General features: G+C 49.8%; 1 protein-coding gene across 1 annotated transcript in view; it reads left to right on the forward strand.

Annotated features, from left to right (window-relative positions):
• ptpn20 (protein tyrosine phosphatase non-receptor type 20) overlaps positions 1–21,070 on the forward strand; it is a 322,568-nt gene that overhangs the window by 65,981 nt on the left and 235,517 nt on the right. Inside the window, exons 4-5 of the mRNA XM_078199281.1 lie at positions 2,546–2,611; positions 10,041–10,226. Of these exons, the coding sequence (XP_078055407.1) occupies positions 2,546–2,611; positions 10,041–10,226 (252 nt within the window). The remainder of the gene's footprint in view (positions 1–2,545; positions 2,612–10,040; positions 10,227–21,070) is intronic.

Raw genomic sequence — 21,070 nt, forward strand, 5'->3', positions numbered from 1 at the left:
GTGCCAAATTAGAAATAGTTTTACTCAATGAGCCAACAACTGAGTTAACACTGATCACATTAAGTTACATTTACTATCTGAGCAATTCTATCCACCGGGTTTTATCTCCCCTCTTCTGCTCCCCTTCGAAATACCCTGGCTCTGTACTTATGTGTCTGAATCCACGAGCCCCGGGCAGCCCCAGAACAAAAGGACACATTGGATATTGCTGTTTGAAAAGACCGTGATAATGTTAATTCAGCTGGGACCAGGTTTTGCCTTGCTGACACTCTGACACCCATTGGTACTTTACTCATTCATGGGACATGGGCGTCGCTGGCTGGCCAGCATTTATAGCCCATCCCTAGTTGCCCGAGGGCAATTGAGAGTCAACCACATTGCTGTGGCTCTGGAGTCACATGTAGGCCAGACCGGGTAAGGACGGCAGATTTCCTTCCCTAAAGGACATTAGTGAACCAGATGGGTTTTTCCGACAATCGACAATGGTTTCATAGTCATCAGTAGATTCTTAATTCCACCATCTGACAGATTTCCTTCCCTAAAGGACATTAGTGAACCAGATGGGTTTTTCAAACAATTGACAATGGTCAGCAGTAGATTCTTAATTCTAGATATTTTTAAAAATTGAATTCAAATTCCACCATGGCGGGATTCGAACCCAAGACCCCAGAACATTAGTTAAGTTTTTGGGTTAATAGTCTAGCAATACCCACTAGGCCATCACCACCCACTATTGGTACTGGCCGAGTCTCTCATACCAAGCAATCAGAGAGACTCCTTCTGGAGTGACAGTGGTACAAGAGAGAGTTTGCTGCATTGAGTGCAGAGCGTCAATAGCAGCTCACTAAAGCTCGTGGTCTCCAGTGCATCCCAGCACCAACATGACAAACACTCCTCAGCTAATGCCGTGATTGGTATTCCGTTGCCTAGGCAACCACAGAGTTCAGTACATTAAAAAAGCCGTCAGGGCTAATAGGAGCGGCATACCAGACTTTATCTAAATTAGGTGGATTGTGCAAACGTGAACACAGTCTGTGGTGTTGTTCATCACACAAAAGGCAAGACAAAGAATGTAGCCTTGGTTGGCTAATGTCAGCCAGATCCGAATTCCTGGAAAATATCTTCCCTCGCCTCTGTCACAAGCACGAAGGGGAAGACCGTGAACCAGCCTCCTGGGTTATTTTATGCAAAATCACGGCCCTCAAACATTTCCTCACAAAATATAAAGAACAGCCAAGGTCTCTCGCTGAGGCTAATATTCCTTGATAAATCATTTCCAAAATGGAGCCGCAGAGTACATTGTCAAAAACCACAGCCACGCTCGACCCAAGACAAAGACCATTGGCGGCACAATGCTTAGCACTGCTGCCTCACAGCGCCAGGGATCTGGGCTCGATTCCGGCCTCGGGTCACTGTCTGTGAGGAGTCTGCACGTTCTCCCCGTGTCTGCGTGGGTTTCCTCCGGGTGCTCCGGTTTCCTCCCACAATCTGAAAGACGTGCTGGTTAGGTGCATTGGCCGTGCTAAATTCTCCCTCAGTGTACCCGAACAGGCGCTGGAGTGTGGCGATTAGGGGACTTTCACAGTAACTTCATTGCAGTGTTAATGTAAGCCGACTTGTGACACTAATAAATAAACTTTAAAAACTTTCCTTCAGATTTTCAAAAGAATACTTTCCCCGCTTCTCCTGCAGATTCATGTAAAATGTGCTATCCATACTGGGATAAGGCTTACAATGAAAAGTTAAAGTTTATTTATTGGTCACAAGTAGGCTTACATTAACATTGCAATGAAGTTACTGTGAAAATCCCCTAAATCTAATACCTGATCCAAACATGGTTTCCTTTACAAACAGAGGCTGTCAAATAGTGGCATTATTTTTAAATTTATTCATGGACATGGTATTGGCCATTCCTGAGAGGCATAGCTGTGGGTCTGGAGTCAGGGTAAAGACAACAGATTTCCTTCCCTTCGTGTCCCATGATATACGGAGTAAATATGTGGGGTTATGGGGCAAGGGCCTGGGTAAAATGCTCTGTCGGAGAGGTGGTACAAACTCAATGGGCCAAATGGCTGCCTCCTGTAGGTATTCCATGATAAAACCAATTTGGTTCATTAAGGCCCTTTAAGGAAAGGAAATCTGCCATCCTCACCCGGTCAGGTCTACATGTGACTCCAAAGGCCATTACTGAACCAAATGGGTTTTTACGACAATCGACAATGGTTTCATGGTCACCATTAGACTTTTAGTTCCAGATCTTTACTGAATTCAAATTTCACCATCTGCCGTGGTGGGATTTGAACCCGGGTCCCTAGAGCATTACCCTGGGTCTCTGGAATACCACTGCCTCCCCCTATTGAAGGGCTGCATGCTGTTGCTTTGTTTAAGAGTGCAAGTTCTGCCGGTATTATCGCAACAGAACGGGGATCGTCACCGTTCCCCTACCATAGAGGTGGACTGAACTCTGGGATCTTGCTTTGCCTTCTCTCCTCTCGGGTTTCTGGTACCGGTTGTGACGGCTCTCTGTTTGTCTTGTGTTTTTCAGATGCATGTTTACTCACTGGGAATGACACTGTACTGGGCGGCAGACTATCAGCTTCCTGAGACACAGGTGAGAAGCCATGGAGAAGGTATCCGAGGAAAGTGTAAATTGCACGTTGATTTCAGCTTTTTTGATTTTTGATTTAATTTATTATTGTCACATAATAAGTGAAAAGTATTGTTTCTTGCGCGCTATACAGACAAAGCATACCGTTCATAGAGAAGGAAAGGAGAGAGTGCAGAATGTAGTGTTACAGTCATAGCTAGGGTGTAGAGAAAGATTAACTTAATGCAAGGTAAGTCCATTCAAAAGTCTGACAGCAGCAGGGAAGAAGCTGTTCTTGAGTCGATTGGTACGCCTCAGACCTTTGTATCTTTTTCCCGACGGAAGAAGGTGGAAGAGAGAATGTCCGGGGTGCGTGTGGGGTCCTTGATTATGCTGGCTGCTTTTCCGAGTGTAGACAGAGTCAATGGATGGGAGACTGGTTTGCGTGATGGATTGGGCAACATTCACGACCCTTAGTTGTTTCTTGCGGTCTTGGGCAGAGCAGGAGCCATACCAAGCTGTGATACAACCAGAAAAAATGTTTTCTATGGTGCATCTGTAAAAGTTGGCGAGAGTCGTAGCTGACATGCCAAATTTCCTTAGTCAACAGCTTGTCCTCTGTTTGGAGAACCATGCAACATGGATACATTCAAGTGACTAAGCAAACCAAGCTACCCCTACTGATAGCTGCCTCTATTTCTACACATTCAGAGCTGATCCCTGCCCAGTACCATGTGGGACTGTTTAAGGCTTAGTCAATGTCTTGGGATTTGTTTGGTTTGTCCATGGGATGTCAGCATCGCTGGCAAGGTCAGCAATTATCGCCCATCCTTAATTACCCTTGAGAAGGTAGCTCTGAGGCCCCATCCCGAATGTTCAATTGACTTGCTGGGGCCCATGTCAGAGGGCAGTTAAGAGACAATCGCATTGCAGTGGCTCTGGAGTCACATGTCGGCCAGACTGGGTAAGGATGGCAGATTTCCTTCCCTAAAGGGCACTGGTGAACCAAATTGGTTTCATCATAGAATCCTTACAATGCAGAAGGAGGCCATTTGACCCATCGAGTCAGCACCGACTCTCTAACAAAGCATCCTACCCAGACCCTTTCCACGTAGTCCTGCATGTTTACTGCGTACGTTTTGGGACACTAAGGGGTAATTTAGCATGGCCAATCCCCCTAACCTGCATATCTTTGGACTGTGGGAGGAAATCGGAGCACCCGGAGGAAACCATATTTGATGACAATCCCGTGATTACTTGGTGACTTGGGCAGCACGGTGGCTCAGTGGTTAGCACTGCTGCCTCATAGCGCCAGGGACCCGGGTTCAATTCCCAGCTTGGGTGGCTGTCTGTGTGGAGTTTGCACGTTCTCCCCGTGTCTGCATGGGTTTCCTCCGGGTGCCCCGGCTTCCTCCCACTTGCCATTCTAAATTGTGCCTTAGCATCAGGGGAACTAGCTCGGGGAAATGCATAGGGTTATGGGATAGGGCCTGGGTGGGATTGTGGTCGGTGCAGACTCGATGGGCCGAATGGCCTCCTTCTGCACTGTAGGGTTGTATGATTCAAGGGGTCTCTCAAAGGAGGAGATCGAGTGTGAAGGAGAGAATTCGAGAGTCTTGACAGCTGGAGCTACGGCCAGGAATAGCAGAGCAAAGAAAACCAAGGATGCATTTGAGGAGAGATTTGGAGGAGTGCAGAGACTTTGGAGGGTTGCACTGCCATCAATAGTAGCCTCACAGTGCCAGGGACTCAGGGTCGATTCCAATCAATTGGATCATGGCTGTTTTGCTTCCTCAATATCCTTTTCCCCCACTACCACCAAATCCCTCGGTACCTTTAATGTCCAGGAATCTATTGATCTATTGAATGGAATGGAATGGAATGGAATGAGGCTTGGGATGTCCCACCCAGACTGGACAACATTGGAGAGATTTTGAAGGAGACTAGCATGGGCAACCATGTTAAAAGCTGTAGATGGATTGAGAAGGACAAGGGGGGAAGGGAGAGTTTGCCACAGTTGCAGTCACACAGGGGGTAAGTTGTGACCATAGAATCCCTACAGTGCAGAAGGAGGCCATTCGGCCCATCAGACCTGCACTGACAACAGTCCCACCCAGGCCCTATCCTTGTGACCTCACGTATTTAACCTAGCTAATCCCCCTGACACTAAGGGGCAATTTAGCACGGCCAATGCACCTAACCTGCACGTTTTTGGAGTGTGGGAGGAAACCGGAGCACCCAGAGGAAACCCACTCAGACACGGGGAGAATGTGCAAGCTCCACATAGACAGTGACCCAAGACCAGAATTGACCGAAGGTCCCTGGTGCTGTGAGGCGGCAGCGCTAACCACTTTGTAGGGGCTGTTTCACTGCTATAACTACAGAAACCTGGCTCAGGCCCAAGTGTTTTATTTTGGGAACTTGATTTAGTGTGTGTTTGGGAATGCACCAAGCATCGTAATGAGAAAAGTGCCTTTTTGCTGAGTTGAGCAAACGGAATACAAATCAGCTCGGCTCTCCGTCCGCACATCTCTGTGTTTACTCAACTGCTCACAAACCCATCCTCTGCAACGGGCCAGACTTATACCAGCTGTGCCAGTGATACTCTGATATATGAAATTATTATCCTTTTCAGTTCAATGCTCCCCTCCGTAATACGGTCCGTGAATGCACTATTAAAACTGAAAGGTAAATCAAGCTTTGCTCTGTCACCAGCTGAACGAAAGGCAGATTTCAGGGTGCAAGAAATATTTGTCAAATCTACACATTGATATTCCTGCCCCTCTCCTGCGCTCCCGACCAAAATGTTGGGAATGTTCTACGGGCTTTCCCATCTTTTCGTGTCACTGCTGTCTTTGGAATATCGCCATGGGATCTCTCTCATCCCAAATGCGAACACAAATTGGCCCCTGTTCAACATCTAATCCAGAAGATGGCCCCGCTGACAATGCAGCCCTCCCTCAGTACTGAACGGGAGTGTCGAGCCTGGATTAAATGCTGAGGCCTCAGGTGGCAATGGACCCGTAGCTTTCTGATTCGAATGGGTGGCACGGTGGCACAGTGGGTTAGCACTGCTGCCTCACAGCTCCAGGGACTCAGGTTTGATTCCCGGTTTGGGTCACAGTCTGTGTGGAGTTTGCACGTTCTCCCCGTGTCTGCGTGGGTTTCCTCCTGGTGCTCCGGTTTCCTCCCACAGTCCGAACGATGTGCGGGTTGGGTGGATTGGCACCTGCTAAATGGCCCCTTCGTGTCAGGGGGATTAGCTAGGGTAAATGCATGGGGTTATGGGGATAGGGCCTGGGTGGGATTGTGGTCGGTGCAGACTCGATGGGCCAAATGGCCTCCTTCTACACTGTAGGATTCTATGATTCAAATGGGAATGCTCAGATGATAAGACCCAGGCCAGAGACTCCAAGGTGTTTTATGAAGTTCGACTAGACCATAAGTTCCACATTTGATTTTGGCATGAAGGTGAGCGTAAGGTGTTTCACTCCAGGTATGATTCAAGTGACCCACTAGGAAGCTTTTATCTAACAATGTTTATTTAAGAGCACAGTTAGAATATAACAAAAAAAACTTTTACCAATTACAAAACTTAAACATAGCACAGTATAATCCTTAGCTATCTCTGTTGTTCGAAGTTGAACACCAGACATATACCCTTCTTCAGACTCTTAAAAGCAAATTACTGCAGATGCTAGAATCGGAAACTAAAATAGAAAATGCTGAAGAGTCCGGGCGGGTCTGGCAGCATCCGTGGAGAGGGAATAGAGCCAACGTTTCGAGTCTGGATGACTCTTCGTCAGAGCTTTGACACATTCAGACTTGAAACATTGGTGGAATTCTCTGGCCGTTCACGCCCGGTCACCGCTGCGGGACTGGAGAATCCCAGCCCCGGGCAAGGTCAGAGAATCCCAGCCGAGGGCGAGGTCGGAGAATCCCAGCCGAGGGCGAGGTCGGAGAATCCCAGCTGCGGGCGAGGTTGGAGAATCCCAGCCCCGGGCGAGATCGGAGAATCCCAGCTGCGGGCGAGGTCGGAGAATCCCAGCCCCGGGCGAGGTCGGAGAATCCCAGCCCCGGGCGAGGTCGGAGAATCCCAACCACGGGCGAGGTCGGAGAATCCCAGCCCCGGGCGAGGTCGGAGAATCCCAGCCCCGGGCGAGGTCGGAGAATCCCAGCCCGGGCGAGGTCAGAGAATCCCAGCCCCGGGCGAGGTCAGAGAATCCCAGCCCCGGGTGAGGTCGGAGAATCCCAGCCCCGGGCGAGGTCGGAGAATCCCAGCCCCGGGCGAGGTCGGAGAATCCCAGCCCAGGCGAGGTCGGAGAATCCCAGCCCCGGGCGAGGTCGGAGAATCCCAGCCCCGGGCGAGGTCGGAGAATCCCAGCCCCGGGCGAGGTCGGAGAATCCCAGCCGCAGGCGAGGTCGGAGAATCCCAGACCTGGGCGAGGTCGGAGGATCTGGCACACAGCTCTGTTCTCTCTCCACAAATCATAGAATCTCTAAAGTGTAGAAAGAGGCCATTCAGCCCATCCAACTGTACCAACAACCATCCCACCCAGGTCCTATCACCATAACCCCACGTATTTACCCTGCTAGTTCCCCTGGCTATTTACCAAGGCCAATCCATCCAACCTGCACATCTTTAGACATTAAGGGGCAATACAGGGAGGTGATGGCCTAGTGGTATTATCACTGGACCATTATTCCAGAAACTCAGTTAATGTTCTTTGGACCCGGGTTCGAATCCCGCCAGGGCAGGTGGTGAAATTTGAATTCAATAAAAAATATCTGGAATTAAGAATCTACTGATGACCATGCAACCATTGTTGGAAAAACCCATCTGGTTCACTGATGTCCTTTAGGAAGGAAATCTGCCGTCCTTACCTGGTCTGGCCTACATGTGACTCCAGAGCCACAGCAATGTGGTTGATTCTCAACTGCCCTCCAGGGGCAGCTAGGGATGGGCAATAAATGCTGGCCCAGCCAGCGACGCTCATGTCCCATGAATGAATAAATACCTAACCTTCACATCTTTGGACTGGGGGAGGAAACCCGCGCAGACACGGGCTGAACGTGCAAACTCCACACAGGTAGTGACCCAGGGCCGGAATTAAACCCGAGTCCCTGACGCTGTGAGGCAGCTGTTGATGGCAGCAAGTGGCCTTGCGTTGGGTCACTCAAGGGCCTCTGGTGGCCCAAGGGGTGGGAGGTGAGAGCGACAGCATTGATATCATGACACCCAATTTAATGGCCATCGCCCACACCCTCCTCATCACAGTTGACTCCCAGGGGTGGTGGTGGGTGGGGAGGCGGGAGGGGGGGGGGGGGGGGGAGGCGGGGGGGGGGGAGGCGGGGGGGGGGGCGGGCACTGCAAAATACATCCTATGATTCTTCCATTAAAATGGACGTTTTGCAGGGACCCTCAAAATCTCGCAAAAGATGTTTCTTCCGGCAATGTTTTGAAGTTGAAATTATTTTGTAGGTGACTCGTTGTTGTTTTAAGTGATAAAGGGTTTATTACCAATGATATTTATTTATACACAAACAAGGGTCCGATAGAACTACAATATACATCTACTCTCATCTTCTCCCTGGCTCCAACTGTGGTTCCTCCCCTACCCGGGACACATGTCCTTGAACCCGATTGGCTCGGCTTCCCACACTGCCCCTCCGATCCAATTACATGGCTCGAAAGGATCGCCCCCTTAAAGGGGCCATGCCACCACAAAAGAATAAAGAACATTACAGCACAGGAACAGGCCCTTCGGCCGCCAAACCTGCACCGACCACGCTGCCCATCTGAACTAAAACCCTTATTCTCCTGGGGACCATATAAGAACTAGGAGCAGGAGTAGGCCATCTGGCCCCTCGAGCCTGCTCCACCTTTCAATAAGATCACGGCTGATCTTTTTGTGGACTCAGCTCCACTTACCCGCCCGCTCACCATAACCCTCAATTCCTTTACTGTTCAAAAATTTATCTATCCTTGCCTTAAAAACATTCAGTGAGGTAGCCTCAACTGCTTCACTGGGCAGGGAATTCCACAGATTTACTACCCTTTGTGTGAAGAAGTTCCTCCTCAACTCAGTCCTGCTTCCCCTTATTTTGAGGCTATGCCCCCTAGTTCCAGTTTCACCCGCCAATGGAAACAACTTCCCTGCTTCTATCTTATCTATTCCCTTCATGATCTTATATGTTTCTATAAGAAACGGTAGCGCAGTGGTTAGCACTGCTGCTTCACAGCTCCAGGGTCCTGGGTTCGATTCCCGGCTCGGGTCACTGTCTGTGTGGAGTTTGCACATTCTCTTCGTGTCTGCGTGGGTTTCCTCCGGGTGCTCCGGTTTCCTCCCACAGTCCAAAGATGTGCGGGTTAGGTTGATTGGCCAGGTTAAAAATTGCCCCTTAGAATCCTAAAATGCGTAGGTTAGAGGGATTAGCGGGTAAATATGTGGGGGTAGGACCTGGGTGGGATTGTAGTCGGTGCAGACTCGATGAGCCAAATGGCCTCCTTCTGCACTGTAGGGTTTCTATGATTTCTAAGATCTCCCCTCATTCTTCTGAATTCCAATGAGAATAGCCCCAGTCTATTCAGTCTCTCCTCATAAGCCAACCCTCTCAACTCCAGAATCAACCTGGTGAATCTCCTCTGCACCCCCTCCAGTGCCAGTAAATCCTTTCTATTCCCAATCTTACTCATTCTTCTGAATTCCAATGAGAATAGCCCCAGTCTACTCAGTCTCTCCTCATAAGCCAACCTTCTCAACTCCGGAATCAACCTGGTGAATCTCCTCTGCACCCCCTCCAGTGCCAGTAAATCCTTTCTATTCCCAATCCTATTCATGGATTTGTCCAGCTGTTCCTGAAAAGGCGCTATCGTATCCGCTTCCATTACCTCCCCCGACAGCAAGTTCCAGGCACCCACCAGCCCCTGGTGTGAAAAAACTTGCCTTGTACATCTATAAAAGTGTGCAACTGATTTGCGTGAAGCATAAAATATCCCTCTAACCACCTCCCCTTTGAGAATGGCAGATAAGTGGCCACAGTGATCGCTGTGATCCAGAAGGAACTCTTCCGGTATGGACAATAAAATATAACAAAACTTACTCCAACTTATAAATCAAAGATAAGGTTTAATAAAGAAACGTCATTACTCCAAACTTAAGGCTTCACCCTGGGCCATTCCAAATTCCCCACAATTCCCAACATGTTCCAATTTATACTGAGTCAGCTGATTATGACGCCATTCTGTCATTGGTTACATGGTTTATTGGGTCAGCTGACCCTTACAGCTTGTTACCATTGGTCACACGACAGCAGATCCAATGTTGTCACCGGTTACCTTCTACCAATCACAGAACTCTGCGGGGGGGTTGCTTGACTGCGGACGTCAGGCTTGCATTTTGGGTCTCTCGTTTTCTTACCCAGCCCTTTTTCCCTTTCTGCCCCTCAACAGCCAGTCCAGCTCAGTGGGCGCCTGAACCACCTCCTGCTGAGCATGTGTGAGGACCTCCCACACAGGAGAGTGTCGCTGGAGAGCATCTTGAACACCTGCGAAACGCATCGGCAGAGCTCGGGACTGCCCCCAGCCAGCTCGTGCCTCAGAAAACTCGTTCGACTGGTGCTGGGGAGCACGGCGGAGGTCAGTGATGTGCTTTGCCCTTACCCTTACTCGAGTGACGGTATCCTGCCTGAATCCAGCGCTGAGATCTGGCCTGTTGGGTGACACATTCTAATTATCGAACACAAGCGGCACGATGCGCATTGGGTTATGTAATTAAAACTGAAACCCAGAGGTTTGATTTAATTAGTGTGAGCACAGTACGAGGATGCTCTTAGTAAACATTGCTGCTATTGTGAAAGATTTCCCTCATTACTTACACTTTGGGCGCGATCTTACCAGCCGTTCATGCCACGCTCCCGCTGCGGCGAGGTCGGAGAATTTGGCGCCCAACCAAGTTGTCCTTCTAGATGGAAGTGGTGGTGGGTTTGGAAGGTGCTGTCTAAGGATCTTTGTGAATTGCTGCAGTGCATCTTGTAGATGGTGCACACTGCTGCTACTGAGCGTCGGTGGTGGAGGGAGTGAATGTTTGTAGATGTGGTGCCAATCAAGCGGGCTGCTTTGTCCTGGATGGTGTTGAGCTTCTTGAGTGTTGTTGGAGCTGTATTCATCCAGACGAGTGGGGAGTATTCCATCACACTCCTGACTTGTGCCTTGTAGATGGTGGAAAGGCTCTGGGGAGTCAGGAGGTGAGTTGCTCGCCGCAGTATTCCTAGCCTCTGACCTGCTCTTGTAGCCACTGTGATTATGTGGTGAGTCCAGTTGAGTTTCTGGTCAATGGTAACCCCCAGGATTGGGAGATTCTATGACGGTTACACCATTGAATGTCAAGGGGCAGTGGTTACAGTGTCTCTTATTGGTGATGGTCATTGCCTGGCATTTGTGTGGCGCGAATGTTACTTACCACTTGTAACAGTGGCAAGTAATTGTTATAAGTTACAGATGCAGGTGGTGAAGGAACCAACAAGAGGAAATAACATAATTGACTTCATCCTTACCAATCTGCCGGCTGCAGGTGCATCTGTCCATGACAGTATTGGTAAGAGTGACCACCGCACAGTCCTTGTGGAGAGGAAGTTGGATTTGTTGGATTTGTCCTGCTTTGTGTACAGGACATACCTGGGCAATTTTCCACATTGTTTGATAGATGCCAGTGTTGTAACTATACTGGAAGAGCTTGGCTAGGGGAGTGGCAAGTTCTGGAGCACAAGTCTTCTGTACTATTGCTGGATTGTTATCAGGGCCCATTGCCTTTGCAGTATCCAGTGTCTCCAACCATTTCTTGATATCACGTAGAGTGAATCAAATTGGCTGAAGACTGACATCCGAGATGCTGCGGACCACTGGAGGAGGCCGAGATGGATCATCCACTCGGCACTTCTGGCTGAAGATTGTGCGAATGCTTCAGCCTTATCTTTGCACTGATATGTTGGGCTCCTCCATCATTGAGGATGGGGATATTTTTGTGGAGCCTCCTCCTCCAGTGAGTTGTTTAATTGTCCACCACCATTCTCGACTGGATGTGAAAGGACTGCAGAGCTTAGATCTGATCCGTTGGTTGTGTGATCGCTTAGCTCTGTCTATTACTTGCTGTTTTTGCCGTTTGGCATGCAAGTAATCCTGTGTTGTAGCTTCACCAGGTTGACACCTCATTTTTAGGTATGCCGGTGCTGCTCCCAGCATGCCCTCCTGCACTCTCCATTGAACCAGGGTTGATCCCCTGGCTTGATGGTAATGGTTGAGTGGGGGATATGTCGGGCCATGAGGTTGCAGATTGTGCTGGAGTACAATTCCGCTGCTGTTGACGGCCCACAGCGCCTCCTGGATGCCCAGTCTTGAGTTGCTGGATCGGTTCGAAGTCTGTCCCATTCAGCACGGTGATAGTGCCACACAACATGATGGAGGTTATTCTCAATGTGAAGGCAGGACTTCCTCTCCACAAGGACTGTGCGATGGTCACTCTTACCGATACTGTCATGGACAGATGAATCTGCAGCCGGCAGATTGGTAAGGATGAGGTCAAGTATGTTAGATCATAGAACAAAGAAAAAATACAGTACAAACAGGCCCTTCGGACCACAAGTTGCGTCCCTACCTACCTAGGCTTATATATAGGCCTACCTATAACCCTCAATCCTATTAAGCCCCATGTACTCATCCAGAAGTCTCTTAAAAGACCCTATCGAGTTTGCCTCCACCACCACTGACGGCAGCCGATTCCACTCGCCCACCACCCTCTGAGTGAAAAACTTATCCCTGACATCTCCTCTGTACCTACTCCCCAGCACCTTAAACCTGTGTCCTCTCGTGGCAGCCATTTCAGCCCTGGGAAAAAGCCTCCAAGAATCCACCCGATCTATACCTCTCAACATCTTGTACACCTCTATCAGGTCACCTCTCATCCTTCGTCTCTCCAAGGAGAAAAGACCGAGCTCCCTCAGCCTATCCTCATAAGGCATGCCAACCAATCCAGGCAACATCCTTGTAAATCTTCTCTGCACCCTTTCAATCATTTCCACATCCCTCCTGTAATGAGGCGACCAGTACTGAGCACAGTACTCCAAGTGGGGTCTGACGAGGGTCTTATATAGCTGCATCATTATCTCCCGACTCCTAAACTCAATCCCTCGATTGATAAAGGCCAGCACACCATATGCCTTTTTAACCACCTCCTCCGCTGCGGGGCAGATTTTAGAGTCCTATGGACCCGGACCCCAAGGTCCTTCTGATCCTCTACAGTACTAAGAGTCTTACCCTTGATATTATTCTCCTTCATCCCATTTGACCTGCCAAAATGTACCACTACACATTTATCCGGGTTTAAGTCCATCTTCCACTTCTCCGCCCAGTCTTGCATCCTATCTATGTCACGCTGCAGCTTCTGACATCCCTCCAACCTATCCACAACACCACCAACCTTCGTGTCGTCGGCGAACTTACCAACCCATCCCTCCACTTCCTCATCCAGGTCATTTATGAAAATGACAAACAGCAAGGGTCCCAGAACAGATCCCTGTACACTCCACTGGTGACCGACCTCCATTCAGAAAAAGACCCGTCTACAACCACTCTCTACCTTCTGCAGGCAAGCTAGTTCTGAATCCACAAGGCAACAGCCCCTTGGATCCCATGCCCTCTCACTTTCTTGAGAAGTCTTGCATGGGGGACCTTGTCGAACGCCTTGCTAAAGTCCATGTAAACCACATCTACCGCTTTTCCTTCGTCAATGTGTTCAGTCACATTTTCAAAGAACTCCACCAGGCTCGGAAGGCACGATTTGCCTTTGACAAAGCCGTGCTGACTACTTTTGAGCATACTGAACTTCTCTAAATGTTCATAAATCCTATCCTTCAGGATCTTCTCCATCAACTTACCAACCACTGAGGTTAGACTCACCGGTCGGTAATTTCCTGGGCTATCCCTATTCCCTTTCTTGAATATAGGAACCACATCCGCAATCCTCCGGAACCTCTCCCGTCTCCATCGACGACGCAAAGATCATCGCCAGAGGCTCTGCAATCTCTTCCCTCGCCTCCCACAGTAACCTGGGGTACATCCCATCCGGTCCCGGCGACTTATCTATCTTGACGCTATTCAAAATTTCCAACACATCCTCTTTCTTAATGTCCACAAACTCAATCTTTTCAGTCCCCCTCAATCCTGTAGTACAACCACCCAGGTCTTTTTCCATCGTGAATACTGAGGTAAAATATTCATTAAGCACCTCTGCTATTTCTTCCGGTTCTGTACTGACTTTCTCACCTTCACCTTTTATAGGCCCTATTCCTTCACATCTCATCCTTTTACTCTTCACATATTTATAGAACGCCTTAGGGTTCTCTTTAATCTTACCTGCCAAGGCCTTCTCGTGACCCCTTCTGGCTCTCCTAATTTCTTTCTTAAGTCCCTTCCTCCAAGCCGTATACTCATCTAGATCCCTATCATCGCCTAGCTCTCTGAACCTTTTGTACGCTTTCCTTTTCTTTCTCACTCGGTTCAGCGCAGCCTTCGTGCACCACGGTTCCCGTAACCTACCAAAACCTCCCTGTCTCATCGGAACGTTGTCATGCAGAACTCCAGACAAACATTCCTTGAAAATCTGCCACCTTACTTCAGTACTTTTCCTCGAGAATGCCTCCTTCCCATTTACGCCTCTAATCTCCTGCCTGATGGCTTCATATTTCCCCTTACTCCAGATAAACACTTTCCTAGCTTGCCTGATCCTATCTCTTTCCAATGCTAGCGTAAAGGAGATAGAGTTATGATCACTGTCCCCAAGATGCTCCCCCACTGAGAGATCCGACACCTGTCCAGGCTCATTAGCCAGTACCAGATCGAGCACAGCCTCTCCTCTTGTAGGCTTATTATTTCCTCTTGTTGGTTCCTTCACCAACTGCTGCACCTAATGTACTTATACCTTTCGGACCCAGCCAACTTGATCAGTAGTGCTGCTTGTCTTGGTGGTGGACATTGAAATCCCCCACCCAGAGTACATTTTGTGCCCTTGCCACCCTCAGTGCTTCCTCCAAGTGTTGTTCAACATGGAGGAATACTGATTCATCAGCCAAAGGAGGATGGTACGTGCTAACCAGTAAGAGGTTTCCTTGCCTATGTTCAACCAGAAGCCATGAGACTTCATGGGGTCTGGAGTCAATGTCAAGGACTCACAGGGTAACTCCCTCCCACAGTGTATACCACTGTGCCACTACCTCTGCTGGGTCTGTCTTGCCGGTGGGACAGGACATATCCAGGGATGGTGTTATCTGTAAGGTATGATTCTGTGAGAATGACTATGTCAGGCTGTTGCTTGCCTAGTCTGTGAGACAGCTCTCCCAATTTTGTCACAAGCCCCCAGATGTTAGTAAGGAGGACTTTGCAGGGTCGACAGGGCTGTTTGTTTTGCCGTTGTCTTTTCCGATGCCGAGGTCGATGCCAGGTGGTCCGTCCGGTTCCATTTCTTTGTTGAGACTTTGTAGCGATTGATACAACTGAGTGTCTCGCTCGGCCACTTCAGAGGGCAGTTGAGAGTCAACCACATTGCTGTGGCTCTGGAGTCACGTGCAGGCCAGACCGGGTAAGGATGGCAGATTTCCTTCCCTAAAGGACATCAGTGAACTTTGTCACATGTATTAGTATACAGTGAAAAGTATTGTTTCTTGCACACTATACAGACAAAGCATACCGTTCATAGAGAAAGAAAGGAGAGGGTGCAGTGTGTAGTGTTACAGTCATAGCTAGGGTGTAGAGAAAGATCAACTTAGTTCGAGGTAGGTCCATTCAAAAGTCTGATGGCAGCAGGGAAGAAACTGTTCTTGGTACGTGACCTCAGACTTTTGTATCTTTTTCCTGACGGAAGAAGGTGGAAGAGAGAATGTCTGGGATGCGTGGGGTCCTTAATTATGCTGGCTGCTTTTCCAAGGTAGCGGGAAGTGTAGACAGAGTCAATGGATGGGAGGTTGGTTTGCGTGATGGATTGGGCTACATTCATGACCTTTTGTAGTTTCTTGCAGTCTTGGGCAGAGTAGGAGCCATACCAAACTGTGATACGGCCAGAAAGAATGCTTTTGATGGTGCATCTGTAAAAGTTGGTGACAGTCGTAGCTGACATGCCAAATTTTCTGCCCCTCCCGGCCTGTTGCCAGGTGCCAGCTCCCAGGCACCTGAGGCAACCTGGAGGCCAAGTGGAAAATCCCAAGCCGCCTCCTTTATGGGTATCAGTAGGCCCATAAAGAGACATGTCAACCATCCACCGTGTATGCGTGCGTGTGCGTGTGTGTCTGTGTGTGTGTCTCCCAGGGGCTACCCTCTCCCTATTCCATTGCGCCAAAAATTGACCGTGGAGGTGGAAGGGAGCTGGGTCGGAGCCTGTCTCCATCCCAGGCCCCAGTGGGACTCGAAAATCCATCCCAAAATGTTAAGCACAGATTTTACCCATGATTGAAAACAGAGATACGTCCAAACAGCTTGGCATGGTTAGTGTTCCCAATAGCTGGTAAAAGGTCTTCATGGGTCGCCAAGAAGCCTGCCCCCACTATGTCTGGACTGCAGGCCGAAATTCAGGTCCGGTTGTTGGTGAAGAAAAAAAAATAATGGTCAGGCCACAACGGCGGGGGGTGGGGCAGGGTGGGAGGTGGGGCGGGGGGGCGGGCGGCGGGTGGGGTGGTGGGAGAGGGGGGTGTGGGGTGGTGGGGTGGGGGGGTCTTTGTTAGATTCTGTCCCGTTGCCTTCCTATGAGGCAATTCTGTGTGTTTTACTGTGTTAACGATGCTACATAAATGCAAATCATTGTTGTGAGGTGAGTCTCGATTACAGAAGCATCAACCCACCGATCCACCCTATGGGCGGAACGGTGGGCACAGCGGTTAGCACTGCTGCCTCACAGCGCCAGGGACCCAGGTTCGATTCCCGGCTCGGGTGACTGTCTGTGCGGAGTCTGCACATTCTCCCCATGTCTGCGCGGGTTTCCTCCAGGGGGCTCCGACTTCCCCCCACAGCCCAAAGATGTGCGGGTTAGATGGATTGTCCGTGCTAAATTGCCCCTTAGTGTCAGGGGGGCCTAGCTAGGGTTTATGCGCGGGTTTATGGGGATAGGGCCTAGGTGGGATTGTGGTCGCTGCAGACTCGATGGGCCGAATGACTTCCTGCTGTACTGTAGGGATTCTATGATTAACTCGGTTTCAAATGATGGACGTTGCAAAGCTAGTCTGTAACTGGGAAAAGCTGGCCCATGTGTTTCAAAGCAAAAAGCCAACAGATGGTAATGAGAAATAAGAACATTGGTCAGCTTTCCTCTCGATGTGGAGATGCTTTCCAGCTTTCCTCTGCCCAGGTAACACTGAGGATACCTGCAGAGATCAGGGGCCATATTTGGAATGACCTGGCTTCCTGAATGGACATTACAGCCGGCGGTGCATTTAACCACTGAACTGTTCGGGGAAGGGGATGGTGGCGATCGGTAAAATATTCCCCAATAGTTTAGGGAATCGCGGAGACAGAGGGATGAAAGCCTCAAAGCTGGCACCTCAGCACCACCACGGTGAAAATGAGCCGATCAGACACAGTCCTTTTCCTCCACCTCCCCAAAATTGGATCTAACAATTGAACAGACGAAGGATCTTTCTCTGGATGGGCTGCGTAATTTTCACCAAGGTAGCTGAACCGAGACTGGGCCCAGCGCCAGGGAGTCTGGATTCGGATCCGGTCAGGACTTCCCATTTTTCCGAGGTACGCCTCGGGGGAGCCGGGGCGGGGGGAGGTGAAAGCTGACAACTGCAGGAACCAAACAGGAGAGTATCTGGCAGGGAAACCCGCATCAGCACTGGATTCAGAGGCATTCTTAGCCCCGAATACAGAAAGAGAAACCCGCCCTTGCCGTATCGTGTTACACTCTCTATTAAAGGCAGTGACAACGCTGACTGTTGAAGCACTTTCCGCTCAGTTGACTTCAGGCAGTCCTAGTCAAAGCGCCCTGCCGTTTGTCAGCTGCGGAGTGGGGGATGGGGGGGGGGGGGGTGATGGTTACCCTTCCTAACAGATTCTGAGCATTAGCAACGCAGACGTAATTCTCCCAAACGCAGCTTCCTTCAATCTGGAAAGCCTTGTGCACGGCTGACATCACATCAAAGCCAGAGCCCCTCCAATCGAACCCTCATTAATGATACATTTGTTGTCTTCCCATGCACCATCTGTGACTCCCAGGCTCAGTGGCTGGCGGTTGTCCCTGCCAACAAGCTGCTAGCGCCATCTTGACTCATTACCGCCGCAAGGCTTTTGTCAAATCCCAAAGGTCCACGGCTCACTGAATAGCAAGCGTCCCTTTCTCCCGGGGGCTTGTGTGTCGTCAGCTGCCTATCGAGGACCTTGCAGAGAAATTTGGGTGGAGTGCGAGATGGGCGGGATTTCCCCTGAGTTTGGCAGGGAGAGTATGGCAGCGGGCAGGGAGAGTGTGGCAGCGGGCAGGGAGAGTGTGGCAGCGGGCAGGGAGAGTGTGGCAGCGGGCAGGGAGAGTGTGGCAGCGGGCAGGGAGAGTGTGGCAGCGGGCAGGAAAAGCGACCTTGACGCCGCCCCCCTGCGCCAACAACAGCCCAATTGTTGGGAAAGAAGAAAGAAAAAGAAGACCAGGAGTGTGTCCCGTGACTTAACTTAGTCTTTTAAAGACCGGGCGGCCATTTTTAAAGGCCGCCCTGGCGCCATACGGAACCTCCACATTCCACCACTTCCAGGGGGTAGCGCCAGGGGGTAGTAGCAGGGGGGTGAGCCTTTTACCCCTGAGCAGTGCACTCACCAGCAGGAGTAGGCCACTCAGCCCCTCGAGTCTACTCCGTCATTATTGGGGGGTAGATGGGAATGTGGGATTGAGGGCACAATCCGTTCTTAGTGAAAGGCGGAATAGGCTCAAGGGGCCGAATGGCCTACTGCTGCTCCCAATTTAGACCATAAAACATAGGAGCAGCATCGGGTCTGCTACACCATTCAGTGAGATCATGGCTGATCTGATGTGAAAATTCTCAATTCCACTTTCCTGTCTTATCCCCATAATCCTTGATTCCCTTACGGATTAAAAATCTGTCTGTCTCAGCCTCGAACATACTTAACGACCCAGCCTCTACAGCCCTCTGTGGTAAAGAATTCCACAGATTCACTACCCTCTGAGAGAAGAAACTCCTCCTCATCTCTGTCTGAAATGCGTGACCCCCTCACTCTGAGATTATTCCCTCTGGTCCGAAACTCTCCCACAAGGGGAAACAACCTCTCAGCATCTACCCTGTCAAGCCCCCTGAGAATCCTATATGTCTCAATAAGGTCACCTCTCATTCTTCAAACTGCAGTGAGTACAGACTCAACCTACTCAACCTCTCCTCATGAGAAAATCCCTCCATACCCAGGATTGACTCGTCTCGTTCTCTTGACTGTCTCCAATGCCAGTATATCTTTCCTTAGATTGGGGGGACCAAAACTGTTGACAGGGTGGCACAGTGGTTAGCACTGCTGCCTCACAGCGCCAGGGACCCAAGTTCGATTCCCGGCTTGGGTCACTGTCTGTGCGGAGTCTGCACATTCTCCCCTTGGGTTTCCTTCCGGTGCTCCGGTTTCCTCCCACAGTCCAAAGATGTGCGAGTTAGATGGATTGGCCATGCTGAATTGTCCATTAGTGTCAGGGGGATTAGCAGGGTAAATATATAGGGTTACAGAGATAGGGTCTGGGTGGGATTGTTGTCGGTGCAGGTTTGATGGCTTCCTTCTGCACTGTAGAGATTCTATGGTTACAGGTGTGGTCTAACTAGTACCTTGGGTCTAACTGGTTCTGGTACATCCTCTCTCTTTAGCCCAATGCACCTTCTTAGAATTTTCAATTTATCCATCAGAATATTGCTCATCTGATCCGCAATCCTTCCTGAGATGATCCTTAGGAAAGATCGAGGAAAATACATGTTAAATACCTTTGTTTGAACATCAAAGCTGACCTGATCGAGGTGTACAAGATTATGAGGGCATGGACAGAGTGAATAAGGAGCAGCTGTTCCCCTGTGTGGAAGGGTTAGTCACGAGGGGACATAGGTTCAAAGTGAGGGGCAGGAGATTTAGGGGGGATGTGAGGAAAATCATTATTACCCAGAGGGTGGTGAGGGTCTGGAATGCGCTGCCTGGGAGGGTGGTGGAGGCGGGATGCCTCACATCCTTTAAAAAGTACCTGGATGAGCATTTGGCACATCATAACATTCAAGGCTACGAGCCAAGTGCTGATGAGTGAGATTAGGTGGGAGTTTAGGGCCAGAATTCTCCGGCCGTTCATGCCGGCGGGATTCTCCAGGTTTCCCGCTTGCGTGGAGTGACGTCAATGGGACTTCATATTCATATTGGCAGGACCAGGGAATCCCGCAAACAACGTGCCACCTCCTGCCGGCAGGAAACACACAGCTGGGAGGCCGGAGAAGTTCCAGGTGTTTCTCACCTGACGGTGCAGACTCGATGGGCCGAAGGGCCTCTTCTGCACTGTATGATTCTATCTTCAGTTTGACATTCCTCATGTCTCAGAGGTCCCAGCTTCCTTTAAAAATGTATGATTTTACTGATGTACTTCTGAAATTTGTTCGTGCTACCTTTGATTTTTAAAAAAAAAATTATTTTCTTCTTAGTCCCGATTAGCCTTCATTATTCACTGCTCATTTTCTCATTCGTCCCTTTAGTTTATATCAGTTTTGGGTGGCACGGTGGTTAGCGCTGCTGCCTCACAGCGCCAGGGACCCCAGATTCAATTCCTGGCTTGGGTCACTGTCTGTGTGGAGTTTGCACATTCTCCCCGTGTCTGCGTGCGTTTCCTCCGGGTGCTCCTGTTTCCTCCCACACTCCAAAGATGTGCAGGTTAGTTGGATTGGCCAGGCTAAATTGACCTTCAGTGTCAGGGGGACTAGCTAGGGTAAATGCATGGGATTATGGGAATAGGGCCTGGGTGGGATTGTGCAGACTCGATGGGCTGAATGGCCTCCTTCTGCACTGTAGGGATTCTATGATTTATTCTCACCGTACCAATGGGCCTTCTTCTTTACATTTAAGTGTCTTCTGACCACTTCCTTTATCCAGGACATCCATAGAATTCCCAGTGCTTTCCTACTTTAGGAAAGGAGTTTGTTTATCCTAAATCTCCGCAGTCCCATTCCAAAGAAGCTCTTGGGAGGGTTCCACACAGGAATTGCCCAGTGTCGGCGTGCACTGCTGTGTTTGCCACCTCGGAAAGCAGCCAAGGGCCCCCTTTGCCTGGCTACCAAGGAAACAGGAGACACTGACCCAGATCTGCTCCCTGGCACGGGATCAAGTCTGCTGGACCCACTTACCAGCTGTCTGTGGATTTTTGTATTTTCTTCGAGTGGGGCCTTAACGGAACGGGATCCGAAAGAGTTTCCAAATGGAACATTTTCCAAAAATAG

Source organism: Mustelus asterias, chromosome 28 (genome assembly GCF_964213995.1).
Source record: "Mustelus asterias chromosome 28, sMusAst1.hap1.1, whole genome shotgun sequence".
Lineage (NCBI taxonomy): Eukaryota > Metazoa > Chordata > Chondrichthyes > Carcharhiniformes > Triakidae > Mustelus > Mustelus asterias.